Raw genomic sequence first — 22,159 nt, forward strand, 5'->3', positions numbered from 1 at the left:
GCATAATGGCCGAGTAACCTGAGTGGGAATCCAGTAAAGCCAAAAAAAGAATAATTTTTTTAAAGATAAGATAAGGTACCTTTATTAGTCCCACAAGGGGAAATTTCATGTTAATTAATTACAAATACCTTATAGGAAAACCTAAGAAGAGGTTGCAGAAGTACAGAAAAAAACTGCCGTGTACGTTACAGTATGTAAATTCAAAAACTGTAGAGAGAGAATGGCGGAATGAAAACAGAATAAGAAAAGATGAACTTTATTGAGTAGAATATAGGCAGTAAGAGTTTTGTAATTAACTTTTAATTATGTTTGCCAAAGACAATGACAGTAAATTAACCCAGTTCTACCTGCTAGCTAAAGATGTTATGCTTCTCCCCCTTAGGGACTAGTTAAAAGCGCTATACAAATACAGGCCATTTACCATTTATACCGTTTAGGACAACTATAGAAAGTTACTAAAATAATCATTGATGAAAACTTATCAAACTTTCAGTATTTAGCTTTGTCATAGTTTTCGATTCTTTGGTATCCTTTTGTCCTCCACGTTCTCAAACACCAGGGAGAGAAAAAGCCGCAACTGACGAAAGACCGCGAAGACTAGACGCTAGGCGGTGCAATCTGCTCCTCCCTCTTTTTAAACGAGCCAATAAGAGCTGCTCACATTAAAAACAACTTTATTTAAAAGTAATTTTACACCTGATACAAACATTTTAAAAGTCAAACAATACACAAGTTTAAAAGAAAAAAAATATTTTTAAGAGTTTTTTAAGCATAGGGATGGTTAATATGTTTAGAAAATTAATATATAATATTTGTCAAATAATTGTCACCCAAATCAACATCATAATAAAAATATAATTAATAAAATATATAATAATGATGATAAGGATAATAATAATAACAACAGAAACTGTTTAGCTAAAAGCTCTTCTAACATTAGACTGCTTTTGAAAAGTTTCAGTAGTGTCAAATACACCATAAGGACAAGGGAGTTACACAGTTGAAGTGTGACTGCTTGAAAGACCCCATTCCCTCTCCTACAGCCTGAGTGTCATCACGATCTTTCTTGTCTATTGGAGTATTGGGCATGACAATTGTTTTTCAGTTTTCGTATTAAACTGAATTCCAGGTTTTTAAAGATGTTAAATTGAATAACCTTGACATTATTGGTATTTTGGATATTAGTGATAAGTCTGGCACCAGGGCAATCTTCTGCTGTGCTGTGCAAGTTGACTGTTGTTTCCTGTGAAATATCAACTGGCATTTCCGTGTTGCGGTCAACTGTAGAGGTCTGTGCAAGTTAAGGAGCTGTCTCTGTCTCCATTGAGGCCACTGTTGTTGTGCTAGTGACAGCAGTGTCCTGGCAAAACATCATTTCTGCACCTGCCGACAGTGAGCATAGGGCAATGACATTATCTACAAAATTACACAGCCTTTGTACGCGCTATGGAGTTTTTATGTGTTTTGGAATTTTTACGTGTTTTGGGGTTTGTACGTGCTTTGTCTCTAGCAGGCACCATAAATATACTTTTATTTATTCACTCCACATAAAATATAATAAATAAATCATATAATACAAAAACCAACTATTTACATTTCAACTTTTAACGATTTAAATTACTCAGAATGAATTACAGTTACTCCACAACATGACAACACCACCTTCAGCTTCAGCAGCACTCCCTTTAAAGACTTGCCTCTGTTTAACTCCCCAAGAGAGCTTCTCACATCCGCTCCGTCCAGAGTGACCGGACCAGCAGAGTCGCCCACCGGATGCTTCACAAGTAGTTACTCCAGAAAGCTTATGTGGGGAGGAGGCGCACCAGCCAGTCCCTCAATCACAGAGGGCCTCGTCTCAGATACCTTGAACGACAACCTGAACAAGATATTATTGGATATTAGCTTATCTAGTCTTGATGATGATGACCTTGGTATGGCGAACATGAGCTGGTCTGAGTTGTTCCCTCAGCTGAAGTAGTCAGAGAGCCGACACAGACTCTATTGCTAACCAGTGTCACCTGTTTTTGAGGGGGGAAAGTGTAACATCGTTCTTTCTTTGAATTTCTTCACATATTTGGCCTCTTTGTGTTTTACGGTTTTCCTTTTTTGCTGTATTTGTCACGATCCTGGGTCTTATGACCCAGTGTTTTGAGTTTTAGTTCATTTTCATGTTTATAGAATGTTTAAGCTCATTAGGTCTCCTATGTTCATTTGCTTATTAGTTCCCCCTTGTGTTTCCAACCCATGTTAAGGCTCCCCTGCTCTTCATGTGTTTCATGTCTGTGTCTTACGTTGTCAAGTTCTGGTTGTCATGTCTGCGTCTCATTATGTTTCCTATTTTATTTTGAAGAGATCTTGTGTTTTTATATTATGGTTTATGTTTTGAGTCCTTTGTTGTACTGTTTCTTGTTTCCTTAGGTCTCAGTTATGGTTATCATAGGTTTAGTTCTTTGGCTTTGTAACATGGCTTCCCTGTGTTCCATTTTTGTGTCTACTGTGACGTTTTTGTACCATGTTTCAGGTTCCTATGTTCCGTCTCCCCAGTTGCTGTTAAGTTTACATGTCTAGAGTTCAGTCAGTATGTTTCCTGTTTTATTTTGAAGAGGTCTGGTGTTCCTGTGTTCATCGTGTTTAGTTTTACTCTTCCACTGTGACGTCGTTATGTTCATGTGTCAGCTGTTTCTCCATGTGTTCCCACTTCCCTCATTATCCTCCTGTATGTATTTAGTCCGTGTGCTCTCAGTCATTCTTTGTCAGGTCGTCTGCTCATCCATGTCACAACTTCAGGTATCTATGTCGGTTCACCATGTTTAAGGTTTTTTCATGTTTAGTTTTAGTTCACCCAGTTTAGGTTATTGTTTAGTTTCACCAATGCCCTTTTGTTTGTACCCTCTTTGCTAGCCTCAATAAACGGCTTGTTTTTTGTTAAATCCACGCCACGTTCAGTTTTTGGTCTGCATTTGAGTCCTCTTTTGCAAACACATATAGTCTGCCCCAGCCAGACTGTGACAGTATTTGTCTGTCTTCTTGAAGGACATGAATTCATTTCTTGAAGGAATTTATTATATGTGTCAATAATTAATTACATTTTAAATTAAATAAATAAATAAATGTGTCTTTAATAATTAACTAACCCTCTGGGTTTCTTCAAAATCACTATCCTTTCAGCTTGTTCTTGGCCAAAAGTGTCCATCAACAGATTAGGTGTATAATTTTTATTATTTTTTTGTGGGGTTTTTGTGCTATTTTTCTGCATACATTTTTAAACTAACATCAGTTCTTTTTATAAATATAAAAAAAACCATTACTTTTTACATTTTTAAACCTTGAAACACCAGTTTGTTTGTACAATGCACTTGTTGGAAGACAACCTCAAAACTCACTTTCATATATTTGCATTGCTACTGGATTTTCTTGTATTATTAATAGCAGAGTCTGGGACGTGTAATCAATTAACATCAACAGTGATTATTTTCTATTGTTATTTTTGTGCAGGGAAAGCGAAATAGAGCAAACTTTCTCTCAGCTTGTTCATTTGTAAGTATTCATGAACAGAGAAAATCATAAAATCCCATTTTCTTCCAAGTAATACATGCAACCTGATTTATTTTTAACCGTCACTGCAGCTACAATTATATCAATAATTAACAGTATCAATGATTTTTATGCGTTATTATATTTTTGCACAGTGACAGAAAAACAGAAAAACTCTCACTCGGCTTGTTCGTGGCCAAAAATGGCCAACCTGTTGTTTACATTCACAAAATGCTATAAAATTCAAATATATTAAAACATTTTTCTACTTTCATTGACTTGATTTTTTTAAATAAGAATCAGTTCTGGTCCTTAAAACCAAAATTTCATTCAAGTTCAGAATTTTAACCCTTTCAATACCAGTTAGATCACATAATTGTAATGATCTACAAAGAGATAAAACCATAAAATCCCTATTTTCTTTTTGCAAATATTACATGCAATCTGATTTATTTACTAACCATCATTGCTGTTAAATGTATAGCAATACTTAACAGTATTAATGATTACTGTTGTAAAGACTCACCTTTCAGCACACTCACTGCACCTTGTTTGTTTTTCTCACCTTTGATTGGGTGTGGTCCGTGCCCTTAATTGCGCTCACCTGTCACCTGTTAAATAAGGACTGCACTCACCTACAGCTCACTCTTTCTTCACTCCCACATGGGGCGGCAGCTGAGGTGAGTTTCTGTTTGAGTCTCCTGAGTTCATGTATCGTTTTGAGTTCCAGAGTGACTTAAATCACACTTTGTTTCCTTTGAGAATCAGCAGTCCATGTGTGTCTTTCCCTACTGATTATTCAAATAAAAGGAGAAATCTGTGATTGATGACTGTTAATTCTCATTCTGATCGGATGAACCCATGATGGTAACAATCTCCAACCTCCTCTGAGCCTTCTTTCAAAACAATTATATATGCATCATTACATTTTTGTGCAGTGAAGATAACAAGAAAAACTCCCTCTCAGGCCAAAATTGGCCACCTCCTGTTTACATTCCCAAAGGGCTATAAAATTGACAAACTTGATTTATTAAACTACACTGAAAAAAAAAAAAAGTGCTGTTTTTACAGGAAAACGCTGGCAGCTGGGGTTACCAGGGACTTCCTGTAAAAAACACAGCAGCACAGTATATCGCTTTACAGATGCAATATGTAAATTGATTTACAGTGAATGAAACTCACATTAAAACTTAAATCTACAGAAAAAAAGTTAATTTCACACATTGATGTTATATATAAATAGACTATTTCCTGTATCTTTTACAAGTAATAAATGCTTATTGTGGATCCATAAATTGTAAAATTAACAGGGAAATATCGAACAAAAAACTAATTTAAAATGGTAGAACAATGGTGAAACTGTGCATATTAAATGGAGCTGCTCTCTACATTATACATAAAATCTATTACTATGATGTATATTTTATGTTTTAATGTAAAATTTTAACCATAAACAAGCAAATTTATTACTGCTACGCCTACACCCAAACATGCAAAAATACATCTTGAGAAAACACAAGAGAGGAAAATATCACTTTTGGGAAATTTATTTTGCAGCCAGATTAGCCAAATGACAGCAATTGGATGCATTTTTTCCAACTAACACAATATGCAAGGCACACAGCAACTACACAATTCAATCAAAATATAGGCTATAAAAGCTGTGGAACATTCCTGCAAAGCAAGAACCATGTTCATGAAACAAGCATTTGTTAGACCCTCTACCAGAAAAAGTTAAATAACCTGTTAAGACTTTAAAACAAAAATCACATATTGTGCCAAAAATGATCATAATCACCATGCAACGCAACACGCACCCTGCTGTCACCACAACCATGGCCTTGGTCAGAAAACACATCAGGAAAACCACGTGGTGAAACAAACCTACACATGTGGTCTAGAAACACTGCAGTAGCAACATGTTTTTTTTTTTTTTTTTAATTTTTATAAAGAACATTCCTTCAAAGCAAGAACATCTTCATGAATTGGCTTCATGCATTCGACCAGTAAAAGGTTTCAGTACACATTGTGGAACAAAATTAACAAAGTAAAACTAACAGTCCACAGAGAGTCAAGATTTAGGCTTAGCGCCACTCGTGGTCGGCGAGATCCTGAATCAGGGTGAGGACTCGAGGGTTCACACTGAGACAACGCTTTGAGATTTGTTCTCTACTTTGGTTCTTTTCTGGGTTTATGGAGAAGAAACACCTGTAGAATAAAAATCATATAAAAGTTTATTAAGCATTTTTATAATTGATCAGTTAAAATACAAGTACAAAGTAAGTAAAAATTAAGTATATACGTATATATATACACACACAGTCATGGCCATGACCACGTTCAAGACAAAGTATAACCAAAATGCTGTGGGGAAGTGAACAATGCATGGTCAAAAGTATTGGCACCCTTCACGAGTGTCTTTTGCAGTGATATGTCACACTTTAGCATTTTTAAAATCCAAAGCAAAGGTTATAGGTAGTCAGACGTCAGCTGACGCTTGGTCTAGCCCTGAGTCTCGGCCAGGCTTGGACCCGGATTCAGACTGTTATTTTATAAAAAAAAAACAAAAACAAAAAAAACACAAAACAAAAAAACAACTGAATCCGGCTCCGAAGCCGACCGAGACTCAGAGCCAGACCTGGACTCCAACCACATCAAAGCCAGACTCCAGATCCCAGAGTCTCGGTTATGAGAAATAACAAAGCCATATTTGCTCACCTCTGAAGAAACTCTAAAGTGGAAGCCAGCTCAGATGGATAATGGATGTTAAAATTGTAGTAGCTCCCGAACATGAGGCACAGTGCAGTAATGAAGGAGGATATGTTTGTGCTGACGAGGTTCCGATCAATACTCAGCATGTATCTTCTTGAGGAATAGCAGGACTGTCCTGTGAACAAATTATTTAACAGGTTATATCAATAAACACGGCAGTCACATGACATTCTATAAAAAGTGCACTTTAAAAAAAAAAAAAAAAGAGAGAGAGAGCTATGAAACAGACTTACCACACACAATAATAGTGGGTGTCAGAGGCACTTGCTCCAGTTGTACCTCATCTGCCAGACATGTATCTTCAACACAGAGAAGCATGGACTCCTCCTTCTCTTCAAAGTAGCTGAGCAGAAGCAGGACCATCTCTTTCACATCATCTGAGCAGCCACTCTGCGGTCCCCGCATCCTCTGAAGCCTTGCATAAGTCTGAAGGAACACCTTGCTTTTGCTGACAGCAACTGTGGTCAAGTAGTCCAGAAGCCTTTTCCCCTTCAAATCCAAATTTCGTGTGAATGTCTCTTTGAGGTCAATCCCAGTAAGTTCCTTGACGTGGACAGACATGCCAAGTTCATCAAACCAAAACAGCCACTCCTCTCTAAGGCATTTGATACTTTTCCCCTGATTGACATGTTGACATTGTGTGTAGTGAGTGGACTTCATTAGACTTTTTACCTCTTCTGGATTGGCGTCAGCTTGCTGGAACATCACCTTGAGTTTTTCCATCTTTTGCTGTTGGCTCTCTGGAGTTTCTTCAAGAGGCAGAAATTCTACATTCCATTTAATGCACCCGTATGTATCCTGCATGGCTGCTCTTTCTTCTAAAGGGATCTCGTCTGTGTGGTCTGAGTCAGTCTGATGTTTTCTTTTTCTTATTTTGGGTGTTGAAGTGCGCCTTACATTTTCAATTCTGTTCTGCAACTGTTTGACAAGTGAAAGGTAGCCTGCGCCAACAATATCACCCTCTATTAAATCTTGCAGAGAATTGGGATATTTTGCCACCATTTTTTTTTGCAACGTCAATTGAATGTTTTCTACCTACATGAGGGCATTTTTCCATCATCTCAGTCACAACAATCCGGACCATTTGCCTCCTCAGTTTTGGGCGAGGACTTTTCCCCCTCTCAAGAAAATGCATCACTTCTGCAGGAAGTTTACTCCATGGAATTTCAAAGTTGTCATCCCATTGTGTGTCACATCCTGGGCTGCTGGAGGAGGTCGACGATAGACTTTGGGGTGAAACAGAGAGCAATGACAGCGACTGGGTTGATGAGGCTTCCACAGATGATAGCGAGCTGTTCTCTGGAGTTTGGTCTTTAAATTACAAAAAAAATACAATTATGATTCACACTGTATGTCTGTTCATGACCATCTCTACTTTTGATTTTGAATAGTTGTTTGTTGTTTTTACACACATGTTTTTTCACATGTGAGAAGTAAATGATGACTTTTTTGTAAACATATGCTTACAACCACTTACTGGACATGACACAGACCTGCCCTCTGCAATATGATCGTTTAAGTGAGACACTAGCTCTTTCACTGTTTGAAAATGGCGGGCACATAATGAAACCGCACATTTTAAATCTGCAACAAGAGCTTTAGGAGTAGCTTGAAGTGCAGGTGCATTGTGCACACGATAAAAATGCCCCTTGAAAGCAGAGTACGTGGTGAATGTTTGGCTGCAATTGGCGCCAACACATTTAAAAAGACAACAAGGCTCATTCTTATGCACTCTGCAATGTAGTACATAGCCTCTTAATGTGACCAATACCTTTTTACAAAAGACGCAGATGATCATTTTTAGTATTTCAAAAGTTTGCCTGTGCTTTTCAGCTGAACTAGCATGCTAGCGCTAGGTTATCGAGTATTGGTCTAAATATCAACTGGTGCTTTTATCTCGAAAAAAAGTCGCCAAGATATTAAACTTACCGTGCAAACTTTCTGACGAACAAACACAGATCCTCAAAAAAACACTTGAAATCGTATGTTTGTAATTTGTCCTAAAAACGTAGTTGCTAAAAGTTCGACGTTTTCTTCTCCCGTCTTCTCTCTCGTGCTGGCTCGTTAGCTATAGTCGTGAACTAGGCGCTTTTCTCCTCCCGCCCTCACGTCATTATCCAATCAGAGACAAGCTTCAGATGCACATTCAAAATTAGGCGTGCTCAGTGCAACGGAGAGTAGCCTAAAGTAGCTTACAGCTCTGTGGAGATGACGCACCATAGAAATCCTATGGGAGGCACTGTAAGTTTGTTTAGCTTGTAATAATGAGACATTGCTAACCTAACCCAAAAAAGTAGTCTAGTCTAAGTATCACATTGCAATTAAAAGAAACAAAGAATACAAGCATTATGACAGAAGCATTACTTAGGCGTTAAATAATAATTTCTTATAGGTTACTCTACAATAGGCTGCAAATAGCCCGAATGATTAAAAAAAAAAAAACAACATAATGTAAACAATTTTAATTGTATATTTTTATATAGCCTATAAATAGAGAGGCAACCTCTCAGGTTCACAATGACATCTTCTGTGAAAACATTTTTATTAGTCCTATCCCTGAATTTGCATCATTTCATGAATCATGTTAAAAGTAGGCCCAGTACATCCATGCAGTTGTAAAGTGACTTACATATAATTCTTGTATTTTTAAAAACAACTGACTAAAACTATAATTTTTACAATATTTGCATGTCAAATTAACATAATTGTTTGGTTATGAGTATTAAGGTATTTCACTGTTTTTGTTCAAAGTATTTGTAGTTTTAACCAATAAATTTGATTATAATCACACATTGATGTTGTAAATATAACAAAAACATTCTGTTTAAACGTTTACAAAAATTCACTGTGACTGAAACAGAAAAATTGTGTTTTGGGGTTTACTATACATTTCTGTAGGGATTTTACATGGTTTTTATGTCAATTTCACTGCCATTTTTTACAGTGTAGAGAGTGAAAGCATACAATATGAAAGATTTCCTGTATGTGTGTATATGGCAGTGGAGTGAATCAGATATCCAGTTTCTAACTAATTCCAAAGCCAGCCTTCCTAATATGTTTCTTGACTCTTGATGTCACCAGGTCTCATGCTGGCCCCCCAGCAGACCACAGCAATGCTGACAGATAGAAAATCTCCAAGTTTTCGTTGCACACATTGAAGGATCTCAGCTTTCTGCTCTTCCCCGTTTTATATACACTCTCTGTGCTTGTTTTCCAGTTCAGCCAGTTGTCGATGTGGGCGCTCATGTACTTTTACTCCCCTACCACATCACCATACTGTAGACACAGGCCTCCCAGGCGACGCCACGAAATCATCCAGGAGTGTTTTCTACATTATTTTCATACATCATCATTGCAAGTTAACTCAACAGCCTTTTATAATGACAAAACAGATTTAAAAAAAAGAATTCCCAAGGACTGGAGCACTTTGTTCTGTTATCTCCCATTTATATTTTGTATAATAAACAAAGTGGGACCAAATGGGACCCAGTAAAATATAGCAGTGAGTGTTTTTGGTCTATGTGATATCCGGGAAGTTTAATCGCATGTTCTGAGGAGGACAGCGTCTGTCTAAACAACAAAAAGCAGAAGAAGAAGAAGCACCATTTAGCTGCCAGATAAAAAAAAAAAGGAAGGACCAGGATACGGTGTCAGAAAAGAAAATACGGTACTGTTCGTTTCTTCAGACGATAAGTGAGCTGTACCCAGTTCATAAAGCATGCAGATTGTTCATGTTGAGTCTAAGCAAGTCTCCTGATTATCTAGTAAACAACAGCACCCTCTGCTGTTCCTAAGGAAAAATGACAGAGTTTCAAGTGTAACGTCATTGCTGGTTCAGCTGGGGGCAAGGTTGCATCATTAACCACAAGCTGAAATCAGTGCAGAGCACTAAAGCATGACAGGTTACATCCAAAAACTGAAGCTTGGTGCCGCTCCTGCTTCTTTAAAACTCATTTTAAGCCTCTAATGAGTCGAACCACTGAGATCATGTGGTCCAGCTTTGCTCGGGGTCGAGGAGCTGAGGGGTCAGGGTATGGGAAAAAGGAAGTGGGGATCTTTTTGGACACCAAATATCCAACTGTAGTTCTTACACTAGAGACGGCTTTTGATCTGACCACAGGCTTGGACAGTGTTGACACAACCAAACTAGACCCCGCAGTTGGGGGCAGGAAACTGCGTCCCCTCTCCACTTTCTCATGATTGAACACTGATGTTGCAAAAGCACATGAAGTCTTCAATCAGGGTAAATAACTGCACTCGGATGCCTTCTCTTGAAGCCACAACAAAGAGAGAAACTTGTCAAGACTCTCAAGTGCACATACGCACACATCCTTTGGGGATGAAAGAAAAGTGTCAGCATCACGGCACAGTCTTACCCTTAAAGGAGGGAAGCAGTCGGGCCATTCCTGGGCCAGAGTAGGAGAGAAGACAGATAGCATCTTGGGAATCTGTATACAGTGATGTGAGTCATGTGTGCAGTGTGTAGTACCTACGTATGCCTAACATTTATCGCAGGGAGAGTGGTGTTTATACTGTTGGACACAGGCGAGCAGGCACCTGGCTTCTTTTATTGTCAAAATGCGTACTCCCTTTGGGTCTGCTTGCTGATGAGCTGTTCAGGGGTGTCAAACATAAAGCGCAGGGGCCTTGTTTATCCCACTGTACAGAAAGTGTCTGCAATTTAATTGGAAGTTTGCTCATTTTCTAATCTATTTATTTTATTTATAAGTAAAATATATAAATATACAGAGCCCCGCAGGGGACATGGGAGAAAAAAAAAATTAAGACGGACTTTTGCGAGATCTCGCAAAAGTTTTGCGAGATCCCGAGTTTGTTTTGCGAGATCTCGCAAAAGTCCGTCTTAATTTTTTTTTCTCCCATGTCCCCTCCGGGGCTCCGTATAAATAAGACCCTTCAGATCTCTTTAAAAAATGCCCTGGCCAAGAACAAACACAAAACAATCAATGGAGCTGTATAAACTAGTAACACACACACACACACACACACACAGGTGATGAAGATGAGATACAAAACAAAAAAACTAACTTATAATCTTCAATGTCAATAGAAGATGGCTGCAGAAAGATTTCAGATCATATAGAAGTAGGGCTGGGTATCGTCGCTGATTTCTAGAATCGATTCGATCCACGATTCGATTCAATTCGATTCGAATCTGGGAAATTTTGACAGTCAGAAATATTATAATTCAGATCAGTACATTTACATATTTTTGTATCTATAAAAAGGAAGCTGACACACGCAAGACTTTATTAAAGGTGTTAAGCGTCACAGCAGATGCCTTTGTGTCAAAGTAGCTGAAGATAAAACACAGAAAAACATGTAGGTGGTTTTCCTGGCCTGGGATTTTATAAAAATATTCTGCAGTACATCAAAAACGAAAGAAAACCATTAATCAACATATGAACGTTACCTCTGACGTTACAGCGGTTTTATTAGAGACACGGCTAAGCATTTTGCATAATTTTAAAAAGTTTAAATTTGTTCAGTATTGAACGGCAGAAATTAGGTTTTCTTTTCGGAAGTATGTAAAAGGAAAAAAACAGCAGCCGACAGCGCTGTAAACAACGGTAGACTTGTGCGTAACAAGCAAGCGAATAATGTAGAAAACAGATTTTTAGACGGGAAACTGTTCTTGAAGTACAGAGAGAGAGAGAGAGAGAGAGAGAGCGAGAGAGAGAGAGCTGTGCATGAAGTGTGATTTTATCGTGGTGGAAGCAAAACAGTAAAAGTCAGAGGGAATTCATGACGATGTTTATGTGAAGCGTAGTTTGGATCTTCTTTTGCTGCTGGTTCGGTCAATATTGTTTGGAGAGAGATAAAACTAACAGCTTTAGAATCAGCGAGCTGTCGGCTTTCAGCCCCGGCCGTGTCCGTGCCGTCAGGTGAGAAAGGCGACGTCTCACTAATTCTGATCTGTCGGTGGGTCCGCGCTTTGTGTTTACGTCTTTGTGCAGAATCCGTGTACCTGCTCTCATTTACTGTCTTAGCTGTTTGGTGGTTGTTGAAATTTTGTGAGGTTTCACCTGAGATTCTGGCATTTCGGGTAAAATAAATTTATATTAAAAAAATCGATTCAGGATTTTAATGAATCGATTACGTTATCCAAGCCAGAATCGATTTTAATCGATAAATCGATTATAAAACCCCACCCCTATATAGAAGTATACAGGAAAACAGCTGGAACATCTGGAAACACTGCGCTGGTGAGTTTATGGCATCAGTCACTCATTTTAACTCTTTTTATTTTCCTTCTTCTAAGTATTAGAAAAGAATATACAGTGAATCAAAGCTGAAATTCTGCACTGAAATTCTCCAGACTCACAAACAGCTTCTTCCCCAGGGCCTTTCAGACTGTTAACAAACACTGCCCCCCACACCCCACTCCTGTCCACCCACCCAGAAATCTGAGCCATGATCTGAGTAACCCTCATCACTCAGTCCACTCACACTAGGCCTGAAATCTGTCCTCTGTCTGCCTGCTGTCTTACTATTTGTATTATTTTTCATGCACAGTTGGAGCACCCACAATTTAGTTGTATTTGTACAATGACAATAATAAGCTGGTGGTGGTGTATGGCGTTATTTTTGTGCCACTATTCTGAGCGCACGTAAAGAAAATTTGAGCACACATAAAAAAAGTTTGCAGGTACAAGTGTTGCATTTTGAGGAGAAATTTATTTTGAGCAAAGAAAAGCTGAATCTGAGTGAACAAAATTCATTGCTGCGTGCAAAAAATGTATTTCAGTGTTTGCTATTATCCATACACACACACACACAATAGCAGCCCCTCTGGCTCAGTTTTTGCATTTGCGCTGGCTGCAATGTGTTGCTGGCGCTCTCAACATTTCTGCCCGTGCACGCTCAACTCTTTCTCTACACCGTTATATTTGTGCAACAAAAACAGCCAATCACAGACTTGGATGAAAAAAAATCTGATTTTTGTTCACTCAAATTCAGCTTTTCTTCGCTCAAAATAAATTTCTCCTCAAAATGCAACACTTGCACCTGCAAACCTTTTTTACGTGTGCTCAGAATAGTGGCACAAAAATAAGGCCATAGTGGTGCTAGCTAGCTAGCTTGGTTAGCAAGCTGCATTCCTAAACTGTGCAGGTGCTACACAGTGACACAAAGATGCTAACTAGGGCTTAGTAATAGACTAATAAAATAACAGAAACTTTGATTACACTTAGCTCATTTAAAAGCTCTCTTCTAATAATAAAGCTGTTTACTTCTTTCTGTTTCACTCGCTTTTGTTGATATCTTCCAGTAAATTAGTTTATAGCAACTTGACTTGTATTGACTTTTTCTTTCAACAGGTTCACACATATCTGATAACAGATACCGAGGAGAGCAGCAGAAAACTTCATTCAGGAGCTAAACTCAAGATTGACTGAACTCAGATCAAAGTTATCTAGTCACTTACCTTTGGATGAGCCAGAGAAAAACTGAGAAGCAAACGCAATCAAGCGGGAACTCTGCTTCTTCTTCTTTTTTCTTTTTGGCGGATAACGCTGGTGCATTATCGCCACCTGCTGGACTGTATGATCATCAACTGGGCACAGACCAATGACTGTAGAAAACGTTTACACAGTCATTGGCACAGACCCTTGAAAGTTTCTGCTCAAATAAAAAATGGAATTCCAGCATCTTGTGACTTAAGTTTGTGGTTTTCACTGTTTACTCTGTAATTTTCTGCACGTGTGTTCTGCAAACCCCAAAGTTTAAATCAATGACGAATTTAGAATCTTTAAGATGAATCTTTAAGCTGCAACCAGCAGCTATGTAGGCCTAATTATTAACCCAAACATGTGAGAGAGAATAGGTGTACGGCTTGTGTCAAAATTTGATTGATGACCCCAGCCTTGACCTTTTGACCTTACCGGAAGTACTCCGGAAGTGTCTAATCGATTCCATATGTGTGACTAATCGCATCCGGTTGGAAAAAAGGAGGGGGGTCTGTGGAGGGAAGAGACAAGATGGAGCCTTTCACTCTGCAGCCCTGCGTTCCTCTGTACTTGAACGGGGAAGAGATCCCCATACGATAAAAAAATATATTTTAAAATACATTTTGAAATATATTTCAAAATATACAAAAAATGGCCAAAAAATATATGTGCTAAAATACATTTTAAAATATATTTATATATTTTGACATGTATTTTAGCGCATATATTTTTTGGCCATTTTTTGTATATTTTGAAATATATTTCAAAATGTATTTTAAAATATATTTAAAAAATATTTATAATATATTTTGAAATGTGTTTTAACACATATATTTTTTGGCTGTTTTTTTTATATTTTGAAATATATTTATAAAATATATTTCAAAATACAATTTAAACTTATTTAAAATCATTCAAAAATATATAAATTTAACCTTTCATATATTTCTAAGAAAACACATTCACATGTAACAGCTGAAAGAAATCTTTATTTGATGTTTAAAACATACATATAGCATATCAATCAAGCAAGGAATATTCATTTTATAATTTTATTCTCATTACATACTTAAACATTCTAAAAGAAACACACACACACACACATATACATATGTGTGTGTGTGTGTGTATATATATATATATATATATATATATATATATATATATATATATATATACACACACACACACACACACACACATATGTGTATATATATATATACATATGTGTGTGTATGTGTATATGTGTGTATGATTGTATGAACATAAGTCAACATACTTAAAATGTAATTTCTTTTCCTTTTCCAGCAGTCTCAGTTCCCCCAGCTTTCACTGCAATCCTCAAAGCCCTTCTGGACACATTGGGAAACCTCTTCCTTACTGCCACTGTAACAAACAAAAGTCACAGTTCTATTACTTTTATAAGTTAAAAGTTAAAATAAAAATATGATTTATGTTAGCTGGCTTCATTTAGCAAACAGATATTTCTGTTTATATAGATACAGATATTAATACAGATATATTTTACGCATAATTTTACCTCTTTTTTTTTCCTAGATGGAAAGTCTATCCAGTTCACATTACAGTAATGCTAACACCCCTTTTGGTCGTCTCTCCTTACCCTCCAGCATTCATAAATCTGTTGACCTTCTTTGTCTGAGACCAACCACTACAATGCATCATCACCTATTTGTATTGGTAACTTACTTTACAACCTATTTTAATGGTTGCAAAGTAAGTTACTTGTACTGTATGCAATTTTAGATACACAGAAAGTCTTCACTTACTATATGTGGCTGTCATAGTGTCCTTATCAAGGGCAGTTCTTCACTCTGCGCCGATGTCCGTTTTGCTCTGTCCTCCTATAAAAAGCATGAACATTTGAGTATTTGACTAGTTTTAGATTTCCAAAAATCTGATATTTGTACAACTAAACATTTGAACTACAATGATATGCTATTGAGAGATACTTTTATGGGTACTTTTTGGTAAAGAAACTGGTGACAGAGTTGTAGGCTTTTTAGAGTACTATTAGCAAACCATTTGAACTGACTTTCAAAGCTGTTTACCTTTTAAATTGCTGTGGATCAAAACCTCCAGTGGGAAGGCGGCCATTAGAAGAACACGCACCATTGAACCTGAAAATAACAAAAACAAACAAAAAACAGAACAATATATAAGAGTCAGGTAGGGTAATAAATCTCTTCTGAAGCAATATAGTTCATTTTGGGTGATAAACAAAACATTCCTCTAAAATATATATACGGAAATCAGCAATCAACATCATGATTGTAATTATTTCCTTTTTAGTACATCTACTGCTGTGTGCATGTGTCAAGCACTACGACTGTATCTATGCATATAAATTCACCATATATATCCTGCAAAAATGTTTTGTTATAGTCAAAAAAGGAGAACAAACAAAGGCATTCAATCAGAGGTGAGAAATTAATTGGGAATATCAATTATAGGTGAACTATTCTTTACCTACTAGCAATTAGCAATTAGCAATATTTCAAGCTTCTTTAACCAAGAAGCTTGAAATATTTGAATGTAAAATAAAATAAATAAATAAATAATAATAAAAATAACATGATGTAATTAAAATGCACAACTTACATTAAGGAAATCTGCATTTGTATCCACAGGCTAAAAGTAAAACAGTAAATGTGTTAGTAATAGTCCAGGTATTTGTAAAAAAAAAAAAAAAAAAAAAAAAAAAAGAGGCAGTAACTGTGACTCTTCTAGTAGGATGCTAAATGCAGAGATTTATATTTACAGTATAATACTGCATGTACAGGTAGCTGTGTTGTGAACTGTAACTGAATATTAGAGAATCTCAGAGAAATTAAATGTATTTATTTTTTGAATTTATCAATCATAAAACCGTCTGTTTTGAAGGCCTGTTACGATAACGACTTTTTGTTGGTCGGTATATTGCCCCATAAACAATTGCGACAAGTTATGTCATTGTCATTTTAAGACCATTTTATGTCTTTGAATGTATAATCATAATATAACACCATAATAATGCAAGATCTACACACTTTCAATTGACAAACCAACATCTAATTCTTAAAGTATTTAGATCATTGAAATTAGGAATCAAAATATTAGATACCTTAAAAACTTGAATAAATAGTAAATTTTCTAACAAATAGAAAACAATATTATTTAATGTTATTGTTTTGTTATCATTATATTTTATTTTTGTAAATATAATGGCAGATAAATTACATCATCAACAATTATTGAGGTCATGTACATGTATTGTGTGTTAAGTCGATATATCGATTATTGTGATAGGCCTACTGTTTTGGTATCATAACGAGCTTGTCAAACATGCATGACCACTAAGCAATGTCTAAGCAGTAGTATTGGTCTGAATGACAACAAACATAACTAGTGTTTTGGAAAATCTGTTAGAAAACAGTTATTTCAATAATTATGATTAGCATGTGACACAGACACTGCATAAAAAACTACAACAACAAATACTTACTTTAGGAGGATGGGGGAGGGCAGCATGAGGTTGAGACTTTGACATCTGTAAGAAACAAATTCATGTATTACAAACAAGTCACTTAAAAATACATTAATGTGGCAGACTGTTCCCTGTTCAGATGCAGTGTATAAGTACAATCAGGGCTGTCACAACAATGGGGTGGGGCCAAGTGGCTGCAACCCTAGGTACAATGTGCAGGTATATATAATTACATATAATATATGTGAATAAAGCAAGAATCTGTTTAGGTTAGTCACTGTGCTGACTGATGCTTGCTAGGTTTATATGATTGCAAACTGCACAAAAACAACAACAGCAACAACATTAATGACAATGACAAACAAAATTACTTACATTTATGTAAATCTCACATCAGGAAGATCTGCATTCGATTTCGTGGGCTGAAATAAATAGGCAGAAACATTACTGCTAAAAAAACAAAAACTCTAAAAAGCCTAAAAATGACTTAAAAAGCAAGGAAATGTGGAACATTGTAATTAGCGAACATTAATAAAGCATAACTGTGCTTTGTTTCTAACCTTGGTAAGTACTCTGTAGCCAGAAGGAGAGGTGGGATTTCTGTGAAAGCCAAATTAAATGTGAATAGGTTTTGATAGTTATTGTATATAACAAGTGTAAACAGTTTTATTTGTATTTTTTCCCTTTCTGAGAAGGCAGAATAATAAGAAAAGGCAAAAGTACGTCACAATATAATTAATTAAGTTACATATTTTGATTACCAAATTATGGAAGCGTGGAGCTGCCACCCAGGCAAAAGAAAAATAGAGCTATATCACGTTATAACGTGAAATGTTTATTGTTCTAACATTATGCTTTTCATGTTTGTATAATATCACGTTATTACAATATACATAATTATCACGTTCGCACAATATTGTACGGACGTGATAATTATGTACATTTTTCGTACAATGTTGTTCAAAACATGTTGTTCAAACATGAAAAGTATATTGTATAAACATGATAGTATATTGTTAGAACGATAAACTTTTCACGTTATAACGTGATATACTTATATTTCTCTTTTGCCTGGGTGGCAGCTCTACGCTTCCGTGCCAAATAAGCGAGAATAAAGTAATATTATATGAGAAAAGGCACCTGCTAGCTTGATGATGGAGGCTTCTTAGACTGGCCACCCGCCTTTTGGCTTCTTGTCGCCACTCCACCAAATAAAGGTCCGTTTCCTCCATGCCGGCTAATTATTCATCCTCATTAAAATCTCGTATATGTTCAGTTGGCAGAATTGAGAATTTTACATCTTCCAACCACTTAATTAACGCGAACATAATCGGCTTGTTTCTTCCCGTCTCCTGTATCCGGCCGTTCCTCTCACTGTCGGAATTCGCGCCTCAGAGACGTCGTTATTTTTCAAAAAAAAAAAAGAAAGAAAGAAAGAGCAACAACTACTAAAGAGAGTTTTTGCACGTTCATTGCACATTTGTGGGAATGTTTAAATATTTAATTTTTATTAATTACTTTTCATTATATCTTTATTTTTTAAACCACCGTGGCAATGCACATGCGCATACTCTCCTGCACGCAAAGGGCTTTGGAGTTGACGTAATGTCGCAATGCATTGTGGGAGCGCAGCACCATCTTGGCAGGCCACGAATCAAAACGAGATTGCTACGAACCATTCTGAAACGTAGCTCAAAAGAAAATGACGGTATAGAGACAGATTGTGTCCAGATGCAAAGAGACGGTACTTGATTGTTGAAATGTGGACCCGTATGAAATATAGCCGTGGAGTAGAAACCCTGAAGACCAAACCGCTATTGAATTAGCATGATCTACTCTCATACCTTGTCTGTGGAGTCAGAGCATACACGGCGCACCAATTTCGCAATTATAAATCTCTGGAGGCGCACATCCAATTCACCAAGGACTGGGTACAAGATTTTGCTATTTTTAAGCCTCCACGTTGTGAGTACGCCGTCATTCAAGCAAAGGTAAGTCAGCTTGAGTACTGCCAGTAAAATGGGTTTGATTCCCCCCGAACATTCAAATTAGTGCTAGCAAAAATTCATTCATGAGGGGGAAATTACAGTGAGAACATGTAGAGGCTCTGTTAGAGGGATAACATAGTGAGTTCAGTGCATTGATGTGACATTGTCCTGAAGGATTTAGTTATTCTTTATGGTTAAAGAAATTGCCCTAATTAATTCATATTTATTATAAATAATCCTAATTACACATCTTGCTTCCTTGTTTGTGTCCTGTGTCACTAAAAATACATTCTGTTTTAGTTTTATACATTGATTAATGACCTGCAGAATCTCCTTATCACATTAGGTGTCCATAATTGTCACTTAAAGTCGAACTTTATGTTTTCTCCCTCTTGAAAGTGATTACATCCTTGCATTACATACTTTAGGTTCATTTTTTGCTGATAGGTTTCTAAAAAGAAACATGCAGATTTAGAATATAACATGCAGCGTTCTATAGATGGATACATAAAAACACTTTATTTGTTACATTTATGATAAATGGATTTGAAAGTAAAAAAAAAAAACATATTTGTGTCGGCCTTGGCTTATTAAAGTTCTTGTCTTTAAATGAACTTTGTCTGTGTGTGTGTTTTAGGTCCTGCACTGTTAAAGACTGAATTGCAGCATTGCAGCCACAGGTCATTGTGAGCATCACAGGGAAGGTTGAAGCCGCCCACTGCAGCTGTATGGCCGGAGTCGTGGAGACCTGCAGCCATGTCACTGCTCTTCTGTTTAATGTAGAAGCAACAGTGAGGATCTGTGGCACAAGGACTGTTACAGATGAACCTGCATACTGGGTTTTGCCTGGTAATATGACCAAGATACAGCCAGAGGTTGGCCATAAGATAGACTTCTCCTCTTCAGCTGCCCAAAAAAAGGTTCTTGATCAAAACATAAACAGACCATTCGTTGTGACAGGTAAAAGAAGCCATCCTCAAAAAGAAAAGTTCCACCTGCTACTGTGGAGGAGTTGGATCAACTGATGGGACAATATTTTTCCAAGCATAGTTCTGTTCTGAATAACCCATAATGTTTTAATTTAGGGGGCCATGTAAATAGTTTGCATTTACTGAATATGTACTTACTAAATACCACTGTTCAAAAGTTGAATAAAGAAACAAAGAAATGTTTGCCTCTTTTTAATTAAAAGCACTTTGTAGAACATCACATCAGTTACAATGTAGAATCAATGTTATGTATAGTTTACAAATGACAAAATGTTCACATAAAATAATGACAGCATTTAAATAATATCACCCACTGCTAGCATTCTGTAATTTACTGTCTCTTTTGAAAACTTATCACTACATAAACAGCACAAGACTTAAGAGTATTTAAGAAGAGCATTTTCCCCTGGTTTTACTAACACACTGGGGCACATGTTCACCAAAACGCAGCAAACCTTTGCCATCTTATCCAGGAAGGTCACCTTTTTACCCACACATGGAAGAAGTAATCTGATTGGCATGGTGGTATGTAGCATGTAGTTTGAAGCAGGGATTTCGTAGTGCCCCATGTGTAGTGTTGGAACCCAGTCAGGATTTGTTTCATTCATTTCATAGGCTGGTTTGCTGCAATAATGCCAAATAATTAGCAACTCTATAAATAGAAGGTAGTTCTGCATGTTTGTTCTAAGTTTGTGCTATGATCTCAGAGCGCATTGAAAATAAAATTAACAGGCTATAAAGAATAATATGAACTTATTTAGAACTTACCTGAATGAAAATACTGGAGCACACCAACAGATATCTGTGGCTGGTAGAGAACTGAATATCAGCTCGTCTCGCAGCTGCTATCCAGGCTAGACGCCTTCTTTTGGTAACATCCAACACATAAGCTCCCTCGTGATGCTTCCAGGTGAGGAAACAATGAAAAGAGAGCCTGTTTCAAGCTTATTCCTTTGCCGGTAGTGCAATCTAACATTACAACCGACCACACAGCAAGCATTTGTTTGGCCTGCTAATATGGCGCCTCGACCAAAAATCCTGGCTACGCCCCATCCCGTAAGATCACGCTCCAGAGTCCTATTAACGTACGGATCTAGAAAGAAGACGCTGCATTTTTAACTCTGAGGGAGATGGAGAATGAGCCTATTTCCAAAAAAGTGGAGTGTGTTCCTTTAAGTACTAAATTGTATATATTGTCAAAAACTAAAGTGTACATAGCAGTTGTTGTATCTTGTTTACTGTATCACTGACAGATAATTTCAAAGTCAATGAACACTACATTATAGTGAGATATTGTGTAATGTGAAATACTGTAAGCAAATGAATAAACAACCTAATTCGTGATAGACCTTTGACTTTGTTTTGTTTGAATCCAACTGTTTTTTGCAGATGTGCATAAAACATGTTACTTTTAGTATTATTATCATTATCATCATTATTGCACTAAATATATTTTAAATAAAGGATACATTCTACTGTAAGGTTGGAAATGTATTTTCTTCACCCTAAAATATGTTTTGAAATGTATTTTGGTTTGAAAGAAATATATTTTCAATTTCAAAAATATATTTTTTTGGAGCATCACAAATACAAAATATATTTACCATATATTTGAAATATATTTTAGCCAGGAAAAATGTATTTTTTTACTGTATGGGTCTGCTCTCCCGACGCCGTAAGCATGGGAGGCAGCAGCAGCGACTGGTCCTCATCGGTGGTCAGTGACACCCTCGTCACTGTCTACAGAAACAGATGCGATGCGGCCGATGCTCTGCGGAGAGAAAAGAAAAATAAGAGCGTCATCATGTTCCGCAGTCAGATACCGGCTCCGAGGAGCTTGCGGGAAGAATCGGCTCTACCTTTTGAGGGGTGTGGAAAGTGGGGCTACTTCTTCAAATACGAGCTGGGAGACCTTTGGTTCTATCA

General features: G+C 36.8%; 1 protein-coding gene and 2 long non-coding RNA genes across 4 annotated transcripts; all 3 read right to left on the reverse strand.

The window, feature by feature from the left end:
* Window positions 1-5,618: 5,618 nt before the first annotated feature.
* LOC146369877 (uncharacterized) lies at window positions 5,619-7,603 on the reverse strand. Its single transcript, XM_084909348.1, has 3 exons — window positions 6,540-7,603; window positions 6,253-6,421; window positions 5,619-5,742 (listed from the first exon to the last, which is right to left on the reverse strand). Exons 1-3 carry the CDS (start codon window positions 7,306-7,308, stop codon window positions 5,619-5,621), a joined length of 1,062 nt encoding a protein of 353 aa, XP_084765474.1. The 5' UTR covers window positions 7,309-7,603.
* Window positions 7,604-15,015: 7,412 nt separating this feature from the next.
* LOC146369878 (uncharacterized) lies at window positions 15,016-16,481 on the reverse strand. Of its 2 annotated transcripts, XR_014797439.1 has the most exons (4): window positions 16,392-16,481; window positions 15,842-15,910; window positions 15,560-15,634; window positions 15,016-15,158 (listed from the first exon to the last, which is right to left on the reverse strand). It is a non-coding gene; the product is annotated as an uncharacterized LOC146369878 (long non-coding RNA). The 2 variants fall into 2 exon arrangements; XR_014797438.1 differs by lacking the exon at window positions 16,392-16,481 and having other exon boundaries at window positions 15,842-15,998.
* A 520-nt stretch (window positions 16,482-17,001) lies between these two features.
* LOC146369879 (uncharacterized) lies at window positions 17,002-18,736 on the reverse strand. The gene is made up of 3 exons (XR_014797393.1): window positions 18,397-18,736; window positions 17,817-17,856; window positions 17,002-17,678 (listed from the first exon to the last, which is right to left on the reverse strand). It is a non-coding gene; the product is annotated as an uncharacterized LOC146369879 (long non-coding RNA).
* Window positions 18,737-22,159: the final 3,423 nt, after the last annotated feature.

Source organism: Perissodus microlepis, chromosome 17 (genome assembly GCF_051167445.1).
Source record: "Perissodus microlepis isolate ML-2025 ecotype Zambia chromosome 17, ASM5116744v1, whole genome shotgun sequence".
NCBI lineage: Eukaryota > Metazoa > Chordata > Actinopteri > Cichliformes > Cichlidae > Perissodus > Perissodus microlepis.

Excerpts from the sequence above, each read along its gene's own strand:
- LOC146369877 (XM_084909348.1), bottom strand. The coding sequence starts at position 7,308 with ATGGTGGCAAAATATCCCAATTCTCTGCAAGATTTAATAGAGGGTGAT. Across the intron at positions 6,422-6,539 it reads ACCCACTATTATTGTGTGTG|GACAGTCCTGCTATTCCTCA; the intron begins GTAAGTCTGTTT and ends ATTTGTTCACAG. Across the intron at positions 5,743-6,252 it reads ACTTTAGAGTTTCTTCAGAG|GTGTTTCTTCTCCATAAACC; the intron begins GTGAGCAAATAT and ends TTTATTCTACAG.